The sequence below is a fragment of the Mobula hypostoma genome, chromosome 1 (genome assembly GCF_963921235.1).
Source record: "Mobula hypostoma chromosome 1, sMobHyp1.1, whole genome shotgun sequence".
Lineage (NCBI taxonomy): Eukaryota > Metazoa > Chordata > Chondrichthyes > Myliobatiformes > Myliobatidae > Mobula > Mobula hypostoma.
Window position 1 is genome coordinate 176,345,686 of NC_086097.1, and position 14,961 is coordinate 176,360,646.

The 14,961-nt window shown below is 42.2% G+C and overlaps 1 protein-coding gene across 1 annotated transcript in view; it reads left to right on the forward strand.

Moving 5' to 3' along the window:
- The window catches only part of LOC134352771 (desmocollin-1-like), a 43,154-nt gene that overhangs the window by 23,068 nt on the left and 5,125 nt on the right, over window positions 1-14,961 (forward strand). Inside the window, exons 10-14 of the mRNA XM_063060211.1 lie at window positions 1,574-1,821; window positions 6,323-6,465; window positions 10,884-11,114; window positions 12,050-12,274; window positions 13,280-13,410. Coding sequence (XP_062916281.1) covers window positions 1,574-1,821; window positions 6,323-6,465; window positions 10,884-11,114; window positions 12,050-12,274; window positions 13,280-13,410 — 978 coding nt within the window. The remainder of the gene's footprint in view (window positions 1-1,573; window positions 1,822-6,322; window positions 6,466-10,883; window positions 11,115-12,049; window positions 12,275-13,279; window positions 13,411-14,961) is intronic.

A 14,961-nucleotide genomic window follows, 5' to 3' on the forward strand; every position in this document is an offset into this window, starting at 1 on the left:
GTGCTGCAGCTCTATAAATCTCTAATTAGACCACACATAGAATATTGTGTTCAGTTCTGCTTGTCTCATTACAGGAAGGATGTAGAAGCTTTAGAGACAATGCAGAGGAGATTTGCTGGGATGCTGCCTGGATTAGAGAGCCTACTTTATGAAGATGCTGTATGCTGAACAAGCTAGGGCTTTTCTCTTTGAAGCAAAGGAAGGTGATAAGAGGAGTAGGTTGAATGGAAATGACTAATACTGGGGGTGTAATTGTAAGATGATCAAAGGAAAGTACAGGGAGGACATTGGAGGTAAGATTTTTAGACAGAATAATGAGTGCATGGATCACTCTGCCGGGGTGGTGATTCAAGCCGATACATTTGGGGCATTTAAGAAACTCTTGGGCACATAGGATGATGGAAAATTGGAGAGCTATGCAGTGGAGAAGGGTTAGTTTAATGTTAGAGTGAGTTAAAAGGTTAGTACAACATCATGGGCTGAAAGGCCTATAATGTGCTGTAGTGTTCTATGTTCTATATTAAACCTGTGGTCTCTAATTTTAGAGTCCCCTACACCGGGGTAAAAAGTCTGTGACCATACACTTTATGGCTCTCATAAATTTAGAAACCTTGAAGGTCAACCCTCCTTTGCTCTGGGGAAAACAGTCCCAGTCTATCCATTTTCTCCTTTTAACTCAATTCCTCTAGTCCTGGCAACATCCATGTGAATCTTTTCTGCACCCTTTGCAGCTTAATCAACCTTTCTACAGCATGGTAACCTAATCAAGCCCTCTCGTCCCAGTAACACCTTTTCTGCCAACATTCTATGAGCTTTCAATATTCTACTGTTAATCAAGCATTAGGTGTTCACTTGTGCACTCTGGGCATTTCACGGATCTCCTGTGCTCACTTGTCAACATTGGAGAATTGGTGGTGGAGTGAATTAACAGCTTTAAAGTCCTGAGCAATAACAGGTTGGGTGACTTGTCCCAAGCCCAGCACACGATACAATCACAGGGAAGGCACACCAGCATCTTTACTTTCATAGGAAAGTGATTTGGATTGCACTGAACATGCTAATAAGCTTCTACTGATTTTCTGTGGAAAGCATCATGGCATTATTCTGGTATAGTAATTCAAAAGCAAACTGAATGTGCAGCCTGATACAATACTGGCACATCTCACTCCAACATTGGTTGTTCTGCATAAGGCAATATCCTTTATCAAAGATCCCTACCACCCTGGCCATGCCATCTTCTCACAGCTCTATTGGGCATGAGGTCCAGTCTGAAATCCCTCACTACAGGGTTTAGGAACAGCTACTTCCTTTCAAACATTTGGTTCTTGAACCAACCAGTACAAGCCTGATTGCTACAGTTCAGCAACGCTCTTGTTACTTTGATTACTTTGCAAAAGATTGCATTTTTTTGTTAGAATTGTTATTTCTTGTGGGGGGTTGGGGGGAGTGATGTTTTACTTGGTATCTGATGTTATGTGCCTGTGACACTGCTGCAAGTAAGGACTTCATTGCACTTGTACATACAGATCCTTGAGCAGGTGACAAAAAACTAACTTTTGTCTTTATTGTTTAGCCTCTAGATAAAGAAGCAACCTCTTCAGTCCAGTTGGAAATTGAAGTGGAGAATGAGGCCGCCCTAGTTAGGGGCTCCACCAAGAAGGATGTTTCCATAGTAACAGTCAATGTTATAGATGTGGATGAAGGTCCAGAGTTCGTGCCCCACATCAAGGAGCTGTGGACAGAGGAGAACATCCCCATAGGGAAAGTGCTGGGATCTTACACAGCGATGGATCCTGAGACAAAGAGCAGCAGCGGTATCAGGTGTGGTCCTCCCACCTTACTACAGCACAGTAACATGCCCTTCAGCCCATCATTTTAGTGCTGATCTCTTTGCCTGTCTAAGTTAATCACATTTGCCTGCATTAAGGCTACGTCCACACTACACCGGATAATTTTGAAAACAAAGATTTTTCTCTTCGTTTTGACCCTTCGTCCGCACTAAAACGCCGTTTTCATCCCCCGAAAACGGAGATTTTCAGGAACGGTCTCCAGAGTGAATAAATCTGAAAACGCCTAATATCCGTTGTAGTGTGTACAGGGTAAATGGAGAGATTTAAAAACGCTGTCATGACAACACCACAACAACAATGCTTTTTCTGCTTCTGCTTGGTACTGCGCAAGCACTGCCGGACGGCTGTTATAACGCACAGTCGGTGTGAACGGCGTGAGAATTAAATTGTAAAGTGAGCTTTTTTGACTATTTAAAAACGCTGTCACGACGTGCCGGAACAGATGGCCGCAGCGTGGCATTTCGTTATTTTCTTGAACGCAACCCCCCACATAACCAAACAATTTCAGAACAGACGGCAACGAGACTGAAGCCAGAAGAGTTAGAAATGTACTCACCAGATACTTTGACCCATAGCTTACTGAATAAATAAGTATACTCACTTTGCCCCATTTTCTGTCCTTGCTTGCATGAACGTGGTTCACCTATTTATGCAAGTACTTCTGACAATAGATGTGTAACAGCTTAATGTAACATTATATGGAAATACAAGATAACACTGATGCAGACATGTTTTATACATTTAACAAGGTGCTTTATTAATCCAACAGAGTTGGTCAGTTTTTCAATGTTTGTCGTCAGCTGGGTCATACTGTCCGTGAATTCCCTGTCGGTTGCCTCCATACGCTCCAGTATATTTTTTTTTTAGTTTTAAGTCCTCCTGAGCGAGAACCAAGAGCAATTCCTTTAAAGTTTTTCTACCCTGTAACTGGACACGGTTTCCTCTTCGCTTGTTTTCTGTGTCCTGCGCATTCCTAGTAGGAGGAGATTCACCCAAATATCCACCTAATGTGGACGGAGATATTTTGAAAAACGCTTAGTGTGGACGCCTGTCGTTTTTACTCGAAACCGGCGTTTTCAAAATTATCTGGCGTAGTGTAGACATAGCCTACCAAACCCTTCTATGCGTTACGTACTTAAGTGTCTGTCAATTAGACACAGTGACAGTACCTGATTCCTCCTCCATCTCTGCAGTGCATTCTAGCTATCAATCAGCTTGCTCCCTAAGTCATGAAGCACTGTAGCAGAGAAACCAGTCTTTCCAGCAGACAGTGCAGTCCTAGTCTTCAACTAGTTCCAGCTGCCTGTACCCAGAACAAATCACTTCAAACCCCTCCTGTGCATGTACCTATCCAAACTCCTCTTAAACATTACAAATGAATCCACATCTACCACTTCTGCGAGTAGCTCATTCCACGTTCACACCACACTGAGTGGGGGGAGGGGTGCATGGATAAAACTGGAATCACGGAGAAAGGCAGCAAAGAAGTAGGCCTTTTGGCATGTCAGGTCATGCTGAATGCATCAGTTTACGTATGTTCTACATTAGTACTATTGGTTTTTTCTCCCGACACTCCCATCAACTTGCCCCACAGTTTCTGCTACTTTGCCACACTGGGGGCAATGTACAGTGATCATCTGGTCTACCAATCTGCATATTTTTGGATGGTGGGAGGAAACCCGTGAGGTCATGGTCAACGTGCAAGATTCACACAGAGAGCGCATAAGTTCAGGATTGAGTTCAGGCCTCTGGCTCTCCAATGCAGTGGCCCCACCCAGTGCACTACTATGCCCTCAAATTCCCTTTTATTCCTCTCCCCCTCATCTTAATCCTGAACCCTCTTAATCTTCATACTGCTTCTATCAGAAAAAGATCTATGCTTGTTATAATGTTATATACCTGTCAGCTCACCCCCTCAGCTTCCTTTACTCCATGGAAAACCAAGTCCAGCCTATCCGTTCTCTGCTTGTAACTGATGTAGCCATGGAGAAAGTTCCCTGTACGCTTATTACAGAACCTTTAGCGAGATTGCAGAGGACATCTATCAGGATGCTGCCTGGATTAGAGAGTAGTTCTTATGAGGAAAGGTTGAGTGAGCCAGGATTTAACTTTTTGGAGTGAGAGCGGGTGAGGTGACTTGATAGAAGTGTATAAAGTGATAAGCGGCATTGATTGAGTGAACCGCCAGCTCCTTTTCCCCGTGGCTAATATGAGAAGGCATAATTTTAAGGTGATTGAAGTAGAGTGTAGGGTGTGATACCAGAGGTCGGTTATTCAGAGTGTGAGATGGGTGCCAGTTGTTCAGATGCACTGGGGAGATTCACAGCCCACTGATGCGGGGGGGGGGGGCGGGGTTGGTGGTAGAGATCCTGCTCACACCCCAGCTCCTCTACTTCCTCAAAGTTTAAGGAAATGTAGCATGGCCCTGATGACTTTCACCACTTACTGCAGCTGCATCATAGAAAGCATTCTGTCTGGATGCATCATGGCTTGGTATGGCAATTGCTCTGCCCAAGACAGCAAGGAATCGCAGGGTTGTGGGCACAGCTCAGCACATCATAGAATTCATCTACACTTCTTTCTGCCTTGGGAAGTCAGCCAACATAAAAGCATAAAGACCTCTCACCTGGTCACCACTAGACCAGAGGGCAGCTTCTATGTGATGCTTGAATGGAACTGTTACACGATACATATACTTTCTTGTGGTCCTGCACTTTGTCTACCTGCACTGCATCTTCTCTGTAAATGTAATACATTATTCTGCACTCCATTATTGCTTTCCTTTTGTACTACCTCATTGTGCTCGTGTCTGGAATAATCTGTCTGCATGACACACAAAACAAAGCTTTTTCACTGTTTGTCAGTATATGTGACAATAATAAACCAATTTCCTTCTGAAATGAAGTCTCAATATTCTGAATGCATCCCCCAGTTCCAGATACTCCATTTGAGGAAAGGTCTTCTAGGCATCCACTTTTAGTACCCTGTCAGATCCAAACTAAATATTCTAAACTCTAATGCTTGCCATTTCTTTGCACATCAGTGCATTCATTCCAGAAACTTTTCTGCACTGCACAATGCAAATAAATACTTAAGTATAAGGAATAATACTCTGCAGAGAACTCTGGGTGAGATCTCATTAGTTTCTTGTAAGTTGCATCAAAACTTTTTTTATTTTCCACATCCTTCGTGTTAATGGAAACTCCCTCAGTCACCCTAATATGTTGCTGCAGGCCAATTTTGTGTTTCATGGTCACTTTGATTAGACTCCATGTGGAGTATTATGTGCAGTTCTGGTTACCGTGTTGCAAGAAAGATGTGGAGAGGGTGCAGAATAGGTTTACCAGGATGGTGCCGGGATCAGAGGGTATGAGTTATATGGAAAGGTTGGACAAACTTGGGTTGTTTTTTCCCTGGAGCACTGGGGACTGAGGAGATGCCTGACAAGGGTTTTTAGAATTAAAAGAGGCACAGATTGAGTAGACAGTCAGAATCTTTTTAACCCCCGCTCCCCAGGTAAAAATGTTAAAAGATCAGTGGACATGATCTTTAAGTTTAGAGTTTAAAGGTGGGGTAAAGTGTAAATTGGAATTGGATTATTATTGTCACGTGCCAGGGTGCAGTGGAAAAACTTGTCTTCTGTACCATTCATACGGATTGGGTTATTACATGACACATTGAGGTAGAACAAGGTAAACTAATAACGATGCAAAAATGGTAGCTGCCTGGAATGGGCTTCCAGGGGTATGTACTTCCTTGAGGAAGTAGATACAGTAGTGCCGTTTCAGAAACATTTCAACAGGCAGATGAGCAAGTAGGGAAGTGAAGGATATGGACCATGTGCCTGGGTATGGAGTTAGTGTAAAGTGGTACCCTGGTCAGCACAGACATGTTGGACCAAGTAACCTGCTCCTGTACTCCACTGTTTGTGTTCTGAACCCCTGGATCTTTGTGCGACAACATTTGATAGGCTCACCACATTTAAATAATGGTTTGCTTTTATATTATTACTTGCAAATTGGGTGATCTCACAACTTGCCAATGTAAAGGGTTGGGGGCTGTGAGGAACCAATAACATGAAGTAAATGAGCCCAGTGGCCTGTTTCTGTTAATCATTAAAGTCAGTCACCTTGACTCACTTTGTAGGCAGATAAGCTGCACTGACTGAACAAAGTGTTGATGAATACTCAGCCAAAGTTTCTGGCTCCAACACTTCCAGTGAAGCTTGTTTATGAAGAAGCTGGTAAAGCTGATTCTAGCTGGGCCTGTCAGGAGGATGCTTCCAGAAGAGATAATCCAAGCTTTAAAAAACCATTTAAAAAAAGAAAAATATATTTGGGGTTGGTCTTTAGCTGTGTATGCATCAAGAAGGTCAAGTTATTGGATTCATAGATGTTCACTTAAACAGTAATTGTTCAGCTAAACTTCTAATGACCCTGGATTGAAATGCTGTCAATCTGGTTTGTATTCAGGTATCGTGAGTTAAGTGACCCAGCAGACTGGGTCTCCATCAATTCCAAAACTGGGGAGATCCAGACAACAGCCATACTGGACAGGGAGTCCACATACGTAAAACACAACGAGTACAATGTGACAGTGCTGGCTATTGAAGATAGTAAGTAAAACTTCAAAGGATATTCTTAGTGTACCGGCAATTGTAATACATCTCTGGAACCAGGAAGGAAATGTAATGTGGGATAGACATGCTCTGGGATTGAGATATTGTGGTAAGGTTCAGTCCTGACCTTGGGTGCTGTCTATGTGGAATTGGCAGATTTCTCCCTGCGACTGCATGGTCATCTCCTCCTCCCACCTCTGTCCCACCCCCACCTCAAGCTGCAATTTCCTCCTACATCCCAAAGATAAGCACGTTATAAGGTTAATTGGCTGTTGTAAATTGGCAGAGTGTGGGTGGTAGAATCTGATTGGAGCTCATGGAAAGGATGGATTGGGTTGATGGTAGGATTAGTAATATCAATGTGGCTCAGTCACCTGAAGGACCTATATCTGTAGACTTATTTATTTTATGGCAAATAAAAGGCAAATTAAAGCCAGATTATCTGCTTTGCATCTCCAACTCAATGCTAAATTAATTTGGGCAATTGCATGGGGAAAAATAGTGCAAAACATTGGCCCTTTTTAGCCCTGACCCTGACCAAAGCAGAGATTTACTACTTGTATTTCTTGTCTAGTGTGGGCATTGCACCAACTGGGTCTGGTTTTACTCAATCAGTACCCAAGGAAGAGATGAGCCCCTTGGTCCTTTACTACAGCGCCACTTTCCAATGCTGATACCATATCTCCTGATTCCCTTCATAGCTTCATTTTATTGGGTGACTGAACCTCCACAGCCTTCTTGGGTAGAGAACTCCAAACATCTGCGAGAATGTACAGTTATGGTCAAAAAGGTGTGGTTAAACCAGAGAGATCAGAGGGTATTCATGAGGATGTTGCCAGGGCTAGAAAGCCTGAATTATATGAAGAGGTTGGCCAGGTTAAGTTTTCATTCTTTGAAATGCAGGAGAATGAGGGGTGACCTTGTAGAAGGAAGATGTTAACAGTCTTTTCTCCAGGGTTGAGGGAGTCCAAAACTAGGGGGTACAGATTTGGAGTGTGAGGGGAAATTTTAAAAAGGACCTGAGGGCCAACTTTATCACACACAGGGTTGAGGCAAATGCAGCAGTACCATTTGGAGAAGCACTTGGATAGGTACATGGAAGGGTGGGGGCTTGGAGGCATAGGGGCTGAATACATCTGCCCCTTCTGCTGGCAGCTCATACCACATTTGCACTACCATCTTAGTGAAGTAGTTCCCCCTTACATTCCCCTGAAATATTTCACCTTTCACCCTAAACTTGTGTAGGTGAACCTGCCTCTACAGTTTCCTCTGACAGTTCATTCCATATACTCACCACCCTTTGTGGGGAAAACTTGCAGCACAGAGCCCCTTTAAATCTATCCCATCTTGCCTTAAATCTATCTACATCCTCCAGCTTCAGACTTCACAACCCTGAGAGATGTACTGTGACCGTGCACCTTGTCTATGCAAATGAAGTCCAGATAAAGGCTCTTGACAAAACATCGACTGTCCATTTTCCTCTGTGGACGCTGCCTGGCCTGCTGAGTTCCTCCAGCTCCTTTGTGTGTTGCTCCAGATTTTCAGCATCTGCAGCCTTGTGTCTCCTGTTTATCCTTCCTTTGCCTCTCATACTTTTATAAACCTCTATAGGTCACCCCTCGGATTCCTGTTCAGGGAAAACAGTCCCAGCCTATCCAGTATCTCCTTCTGACTCCGCACCCACCCTAGCTTAATCATATCCCTCCCACAGTGTGATGACCAGAACTGCACACAATAAATAGTGTAGCCTAACCAATGACCAGTATAGCTGCAGCATAATGTCCCAATTCCTGTACTCAGTTTAAAAGTTGTTGAAGTCAAGTACACCCTATGTTGCCTTCACCACCCCGTCTACCTGTATCCCCACTTTCAGGGAACTAGTGACTTGTACTTGTACATCTTCCAAACATAGTGGAATATTGTCCTATTCTGTTTAACCTCTCCTCTGACCATTTCAGGGGTGTTAGAAAGCACTCACTCAGAATTACAGTTATTATCACTGTCTTGCAGTGATAATAATGTGAAACTTGTCTTGCAGCTACAGCACAAAGACATTACTATAAATTACAAAAATAGTGTATATTAAAAAAAACCCAGAAATAATGAAGTAAAGTTCATGGGTCTGTAGACCATTGAGAAATCTGGGGGAAAAAATTCAAAGTAAAAATTTATTATCAGCGTGCATACACGTCACCACATACAAACCTGAGATTCTTTTTTTTTTCCCTGCAGGCATACTAAGCAAATCTATAGAACAGTAACTGTAAGCAGATCAATGGACAACAAACTGCAAATGAAAATATAAATAAATAGCAATAAACAACAAGAACATGAAATAACAAGATAGAGCTTGCTCAGGAGCCTGATGGTTGAGGGGTAGTAACTGACCTTGAACTTAGTGTTGCGAGTCCTGGTGCACTTGCACCGTCTACCTGATGGCAGCAGCTATTATGAGATCTGAAGATCATTGATCTCCTATGCAGTAGTGTGCTGGGTCAATGGCATCAACACAGGTGATGCTAACAAGCTCAATAAACTGATTAGAAACGATGGTTCTGTTATAGGAGTCAAACTGGACACCCTGGAGGCTCTGGTAGAACAAAGGACCCTACAGAAAATCTTGGCAATTCTGGCCAATATTCCTCGCCCTCTGCATGCCACCTTGGCTGAACAGAGGAGCACTTTTAGTAATATTTTAAGGCAACTGCACTGCTCCAAAGAGCACTACATGAGGTCATTCTTGCCCTCTGCCATTGGATTCTATCATGAGTCACCCTATAGCTAAGGAAGTGATGACCCCCTGCTGTTAGACTATTTGAGGTAACTTTTATTCTTTCTTGCTTCTCACCTAATATTTATATATTTGTATCTCTGTGCACTTGTACTGTGACACTGTAATTTCCTTTGGGATAAATAATGTATCTATCCATATATTTAATTATGTAGTCCTTTGTTAAGAGGAAGTTGCATGAAGCTGTCCCTGAAACATTGAATGTGGGTCTTCAGGCTCCACTTCTATCTCCCTAATAATAGCAAAATGAGAAGAGTATGTCCTTGCCAGTGAGGGTCCTTAGCGACAGATGCCATCTTCTTGAGGCTGTGCCTCTTGAAGTCCTTGATGATAGGGAGGTTGTGACTGTGATGAGGTTGGCTGAGCCTACACAACATTCTGCAGCCTCCTTTGGTCCTATGCAAAATGGGAGTGGAAATCCTCCATCGTCCTCTCCTTCTTCCTCTGACATGTAGCATGAGAGAAAAAATGTTGAGATGGGAAGAACCATGAAAAGTGTCAAAACCTGAGGTTTGAGAGGCATTTGGATAGGGCCCTGAATAGGAAGGGATGAAATTTGCCTAATGCAGGTAAATGGGATGAACATAGATAGGCATGGACGTAGTAAGACAAAATGACCCATCTCCAAGCTGTTTGTTTCTTTGATTCCATAAAATTTCATATCGATAATTGTTATAGAATCAACAGGGCAAACTAAATCAATTTTAAAAGAAGGGAAATTAAAATGAGCACATTCAAGGTCACAGGTCTAATGAAAAGTTCACTTGTAGTAGCATCACAGATGCATAGCATCAGGCAATTAGCATTTGTAAGATAAAACATAAATTAAACAGAATAAGAACAAATTCAATTTGATGCTAAATGATCAAAGTGGTAATGGTGTTCCTAAACTGTAATAATTAGGGTAGTGCCAATTGGTCCTAAAAATTGAATGGTTAGACCATAAAACATGGGAGGCTAATCAGACCATTCAACCCATCGAGTCTGCTCCACCATTCCACCATGGCTGATCTATTATCCCCCTCAATCCTATTCTCTTGCCTTCTCCCTGTAACCTTTGACTCCCTGATTAATCAAGAACCTATCAACCTCCATTTTAAATATACTCAGTGACTTGGCCTTCACAGCTGTCTGTCACAATGTATTCCACAGATTCACTATACTCTGGCTGAAGAAATTCCTCATCAGCTCTTTTCTAAATGGACATCCTTCGATTCTGAGGCTGCACCCTTTGGTCCTAGACTTCCCAACATCCACTCTCCCTAGACCTTTCGACAGGTTTCAATGAGATCGCCCTCTCCTCCCCTATTCTTCTAAACTCTGGCAAGTACAGGCCCAGATCCATCAAATGCTGCTCATATTTTAATCCTTTCATTCCTGGAATCATTCTCGTGAACCTCCTCTGGACCCTCTCTGATGCCAGCACATCTTTTCTTGGGTAAGGGGTCCAAAACTGCTCACAATATTCCATGTGGTTGAAGAGAGGTAGCTGCTCTTGAACCTGGCATTATGGGACTTCTTGCTTCCACCTGTCTTTTTTATGCGAGCCTTTGAAAACTTGTCTGAAATGGTTGAAAGTTTTCATTTTACGACAATGTGGTCTTTTCATTTGTTGCGTTAAAAGTCTCATCGAGAACAGGCACTGGGACCGTGGTGATAAATTTGATCGATATCAACGACAACAGTCCATTTGTCTCCAATAAAGACCTGTTCATTTGTGAGAACGGACAAGAAAAGTTTGTAAATATTTCAGCTGAGGATTATGATGCATCACCCAACACAGCTCCATTCACATTTCTCCTGCCAGATGATCCACCTGAGATTAAAAATAAGTGGATGATCTTCAATGAAATGGGTATGGTTAAATTTGTGTCTGTATATTGCTATCTGTGACTTGTATTGCCTTTCTAGTTGTCTGTAAGTGATAATACTTGACTGTAGATGATCATTCTCCATTACTAAATGCAAACCTTCATGACTACCATCATAGAAGCTCATTATCTATAACGTATTCAAAATGTGAGACATGTAGCCAGTTTGGTGTTCGTGGTAAAAATACAATGATAGGACAGTTAAATCTATGGAATAACAGTAAGAGTTCTGGGCTATCCAGCCAGAGACAGGAGCTCGAATGCCATCATGGCAGCTGGAAATTTAAACTCTAGTAATTAAGTAAATGTAGAATTCAAAAAAAACTTGTCTCAGTAATAGTGCTATTAGTTTATTGTTATCACAGGTACTGAGATATGGTGAAAAGCTTTTGTTCATATACCAACAGAAACTGAAATTTGATGGTGAAGTTGTTTTATTATTGTCACTTGTACTGAGGTCCAGTGAAACTTTGTTTTGCAAGCTGTCTATGTAGATCAATTCATGCAATGGGTCACTGAGGTTGGACAAGGAGAAACAATAACAGAATGCAGAAGGAAGTATTACCGTGCAAGCAGATAAGGTGTACAACAAGGTAGACTGTCAGGTCAAGTGTCCAAATTATGCTAGGGAGCTGTTCAATAGTCTTAAAGTAGTGGGATAGCAGCAGTCCATGAACCTGGTGGTACATGCTTTTAGGCATTTGTATCTTCTGTCCAATAGGAGAGAGGAGAAGAGAGAATAGAATGCCTGGGGTGGGTGTAGTTTTGATTATGCTTTACCACACTAGCAACAACATTTCTGACATGGACCTAGTGCTTTATTACCTTGACTCAGATTGTAGGAGGACTTGGAGTATGTCAATGCCCTGTGCGCTAATTTTGATTGACCAGCTCTAATTCCTTATCCATTGTCTTCTAGGATCCTTTGCCTATTTGAAGCCAACAGATGATGTTGTCCCTGGATACTTTCAGGTTCCCATCATTATTCAGGATCAGCAACACCGTGAGAGCACGGAAACATTGCGGATCACTGTATGTGAATGCCTTAACCAAATGCAATGCTCTGCCAGACTTGCATCGAAGAACGCAGTTCTTGGTGGTCTGGGAATCCTTACTATGTTTGTGGCTGCTTTGTTACTGCTATGTAAGTTTTAAATCACGATTGTTTAATCTTTAAAATGTTTTGCACTCTGGTTAGTGGATGCAAGGCGAAACCCTATTAAGGCAGATTGGGGAATTTAATTACCAATTAATTAAATCCTAATTTAAGAAAAAAAATCATAATTTGTATCATGTTGGCTATTAAAACAGGACAAACTGCTGGAGGAGCTCAGCAGATCAGGCAGCATTTGTGGAGGAAAATGGACAGTCAACATTTTCAGGTTGAGATGAAGGGTCTCGGCCAGAAACGTCGACCGTTCATTTTTCTCCATAGACGAAGCATGATCTGCTGAGATGCTGCAGTAGTTTGTGTTACTCCAGATTCTAATATCCGCTAATTTGTTATTGTCATTATGGTAACCACAATCTTCCAGGCTAGTATGATTTCAGACCCTTCAATGTGATTGAACCAGGGTGCAGGGGAAATGCAGTAAAGAAGTGGGCCCTTCAGGCCTGCACCAATCATGGGCTGAAGGGCCTGTTCTGGTGCGGTACTGTTTCATAATAATTTTCTTTTTATTCTACTCACTTTCCCACCAACTTCCCCAGTTTCTACCACTCACCCATACACTAGGGGCAATTTAGAGCAGCCAATTAACCCACTGACCAGGAATGTCTTTAAAATGTGAGAGGAAACCTGTGCAGTCACAGGGATTGTGTGCAAATTCCACACAAGACAGCATCTGAGGTCGGGATCGAACCCAGATCTCTGTTACTGCACAAAGGCTGATAAGAAAAAAGAATACTAACAGTGGAGAGAGAAGAAACTAGTTTCCCCCCCCCGCCCCCTTCACAGTTATTAACATGTATGAACATACATCAAATTTGTGAATTTAATAATATCAAGAAGCTTGATTGTATGTCATATGTCCCCAAGTCAAGAGATCATACCCCAGAGATGATCAAAAATCTTATACTAAATTAGTTGGGTTGCATGCTTTATGTGTTAATGAAAATGCCAGTAATCCTTTGCTATCATTCGTAATAGGCTTACTCCTGGCAGCTTTCGCGATGTACTGTGGGAATGATAGAAAGAAAAAGCCTCCATTCATTCCCCCTGGTCAATATCAGCAGAGCCTCATTGTCTCCAATGAAGAAGGTGGTGGTCAGCAAGATATGGTGGGTTTCTCTCCAAGTCTGTGCATTGTACTAGACATCTTATAACCTTGGCTCATGATAGCAATCTTGTCTCTGAGCTAGAAAATCTTGGTTCAAGTCCACCGAAAGATTTTTTATGCTTTCGGTTTTCAAATGCTATTGATTGTACTTCCCAGTCAATTGCACTGTAATGTACCTCAGTACTTGTCTGAAATGGGAAATGGATAATAAACTGTCACAGCAGCATTGTGTCAATCCACGCACAGACTTCACCCATTCAGGGTGAAGGGTGGAATTAGTTTGGCTCATAAGCTTGGGAATAAAAAAAATTGGTTATTCTCTGTTCATTTCTTCCCATCACTCTGTTCCCACGTCACCGAGTTGTAAGCAATACAACATGGATGCAGTCCTTCAGTCCCTGTGCTCAGCCATCCAGACCTAATTTGTTGCATTCAGCTCTTATCTCTCCACACTCCACCCCTCAATGTACCCAAGTGTTACTGTTGTACCTGCCTCAACCACTTCGCTGGCAGCCCCTTCCATATACTTACCATCTCCTGTGTGAAGTTTCCCTTCGGGTCCCTTTAAAACTTTCTCCTCTCACCTCAAATCTATGTTCCCTAGTTTTGGACTCCTCCTACCCTGGGATAAAGGCTGTTAACATTTATGTTTCTCAAAATTTAAAATATTTCTATAACATTTTCCACCTCCATTCTACAATGAGTTTGTACTGAAACTGGAGCAAAGAACGATGCTCCCTCCCCTGCACCTTTCTTCACCCAAATCATGGCTCCATTCCTCCTTTTGGTCTCCATCTCATTCTAATCTGAACCAAGTCTTCCTTGAAGTAAAACTGTCCCTACCAAAACTGTCCAGGGCACCAGAGGCAACTACTGGCATCTGTTGTAAAGGAGGAGAGTTGACATCAAAAACCATTGGAGGAAATGTCTTGGACTTGAAATACAGCTGTTTCTCATTCTGCAGATGTTGACTGATCTACTAAGTGTTTCTATTATTTTCTAGTTTTATTACTCATCATGTAGGCAAATGACAAGAATCACAGAGGAGCAATAGAGTCGGACATCACAAGGAAAGGCCTCTTAGCTCATCCATGTCCATGCTGACCAAGATGTATGTTCAGGCTAATCCCATTTCTCAGCCCTTGGCCCATCTCCCTCTAAATTCTTTCATTATCCCTATATCTGTACACATTTCTTAAATGCATCCTATATACCTGCCTCAACTACTTCGTCTGGCAGCTGGTTCCATATGTCTACTTCCCATTGTATAAAATGAAGTTACCCATCAGGTTCTTATTAAACCTTTCACTTCTCACATGAAAACTATGTCTTGGTTTTTGATTCTCCATTGCTGGAAAAAAGACCCCTCATCCCATCTGTGCCACTCATAATTTTGATATCTCTATAAGTTCTCTCCTCGGTCTCCTATGTTCTAAGGAGCATTGATTAACTTAAGAAAGTAAATTAAATGATGAGAATCAAAAGGGGGATTATTAAATGTGGACAAGATGTTCTGAATAGCCTCCAATGTAGTAATACGTGGGTTGTTTCC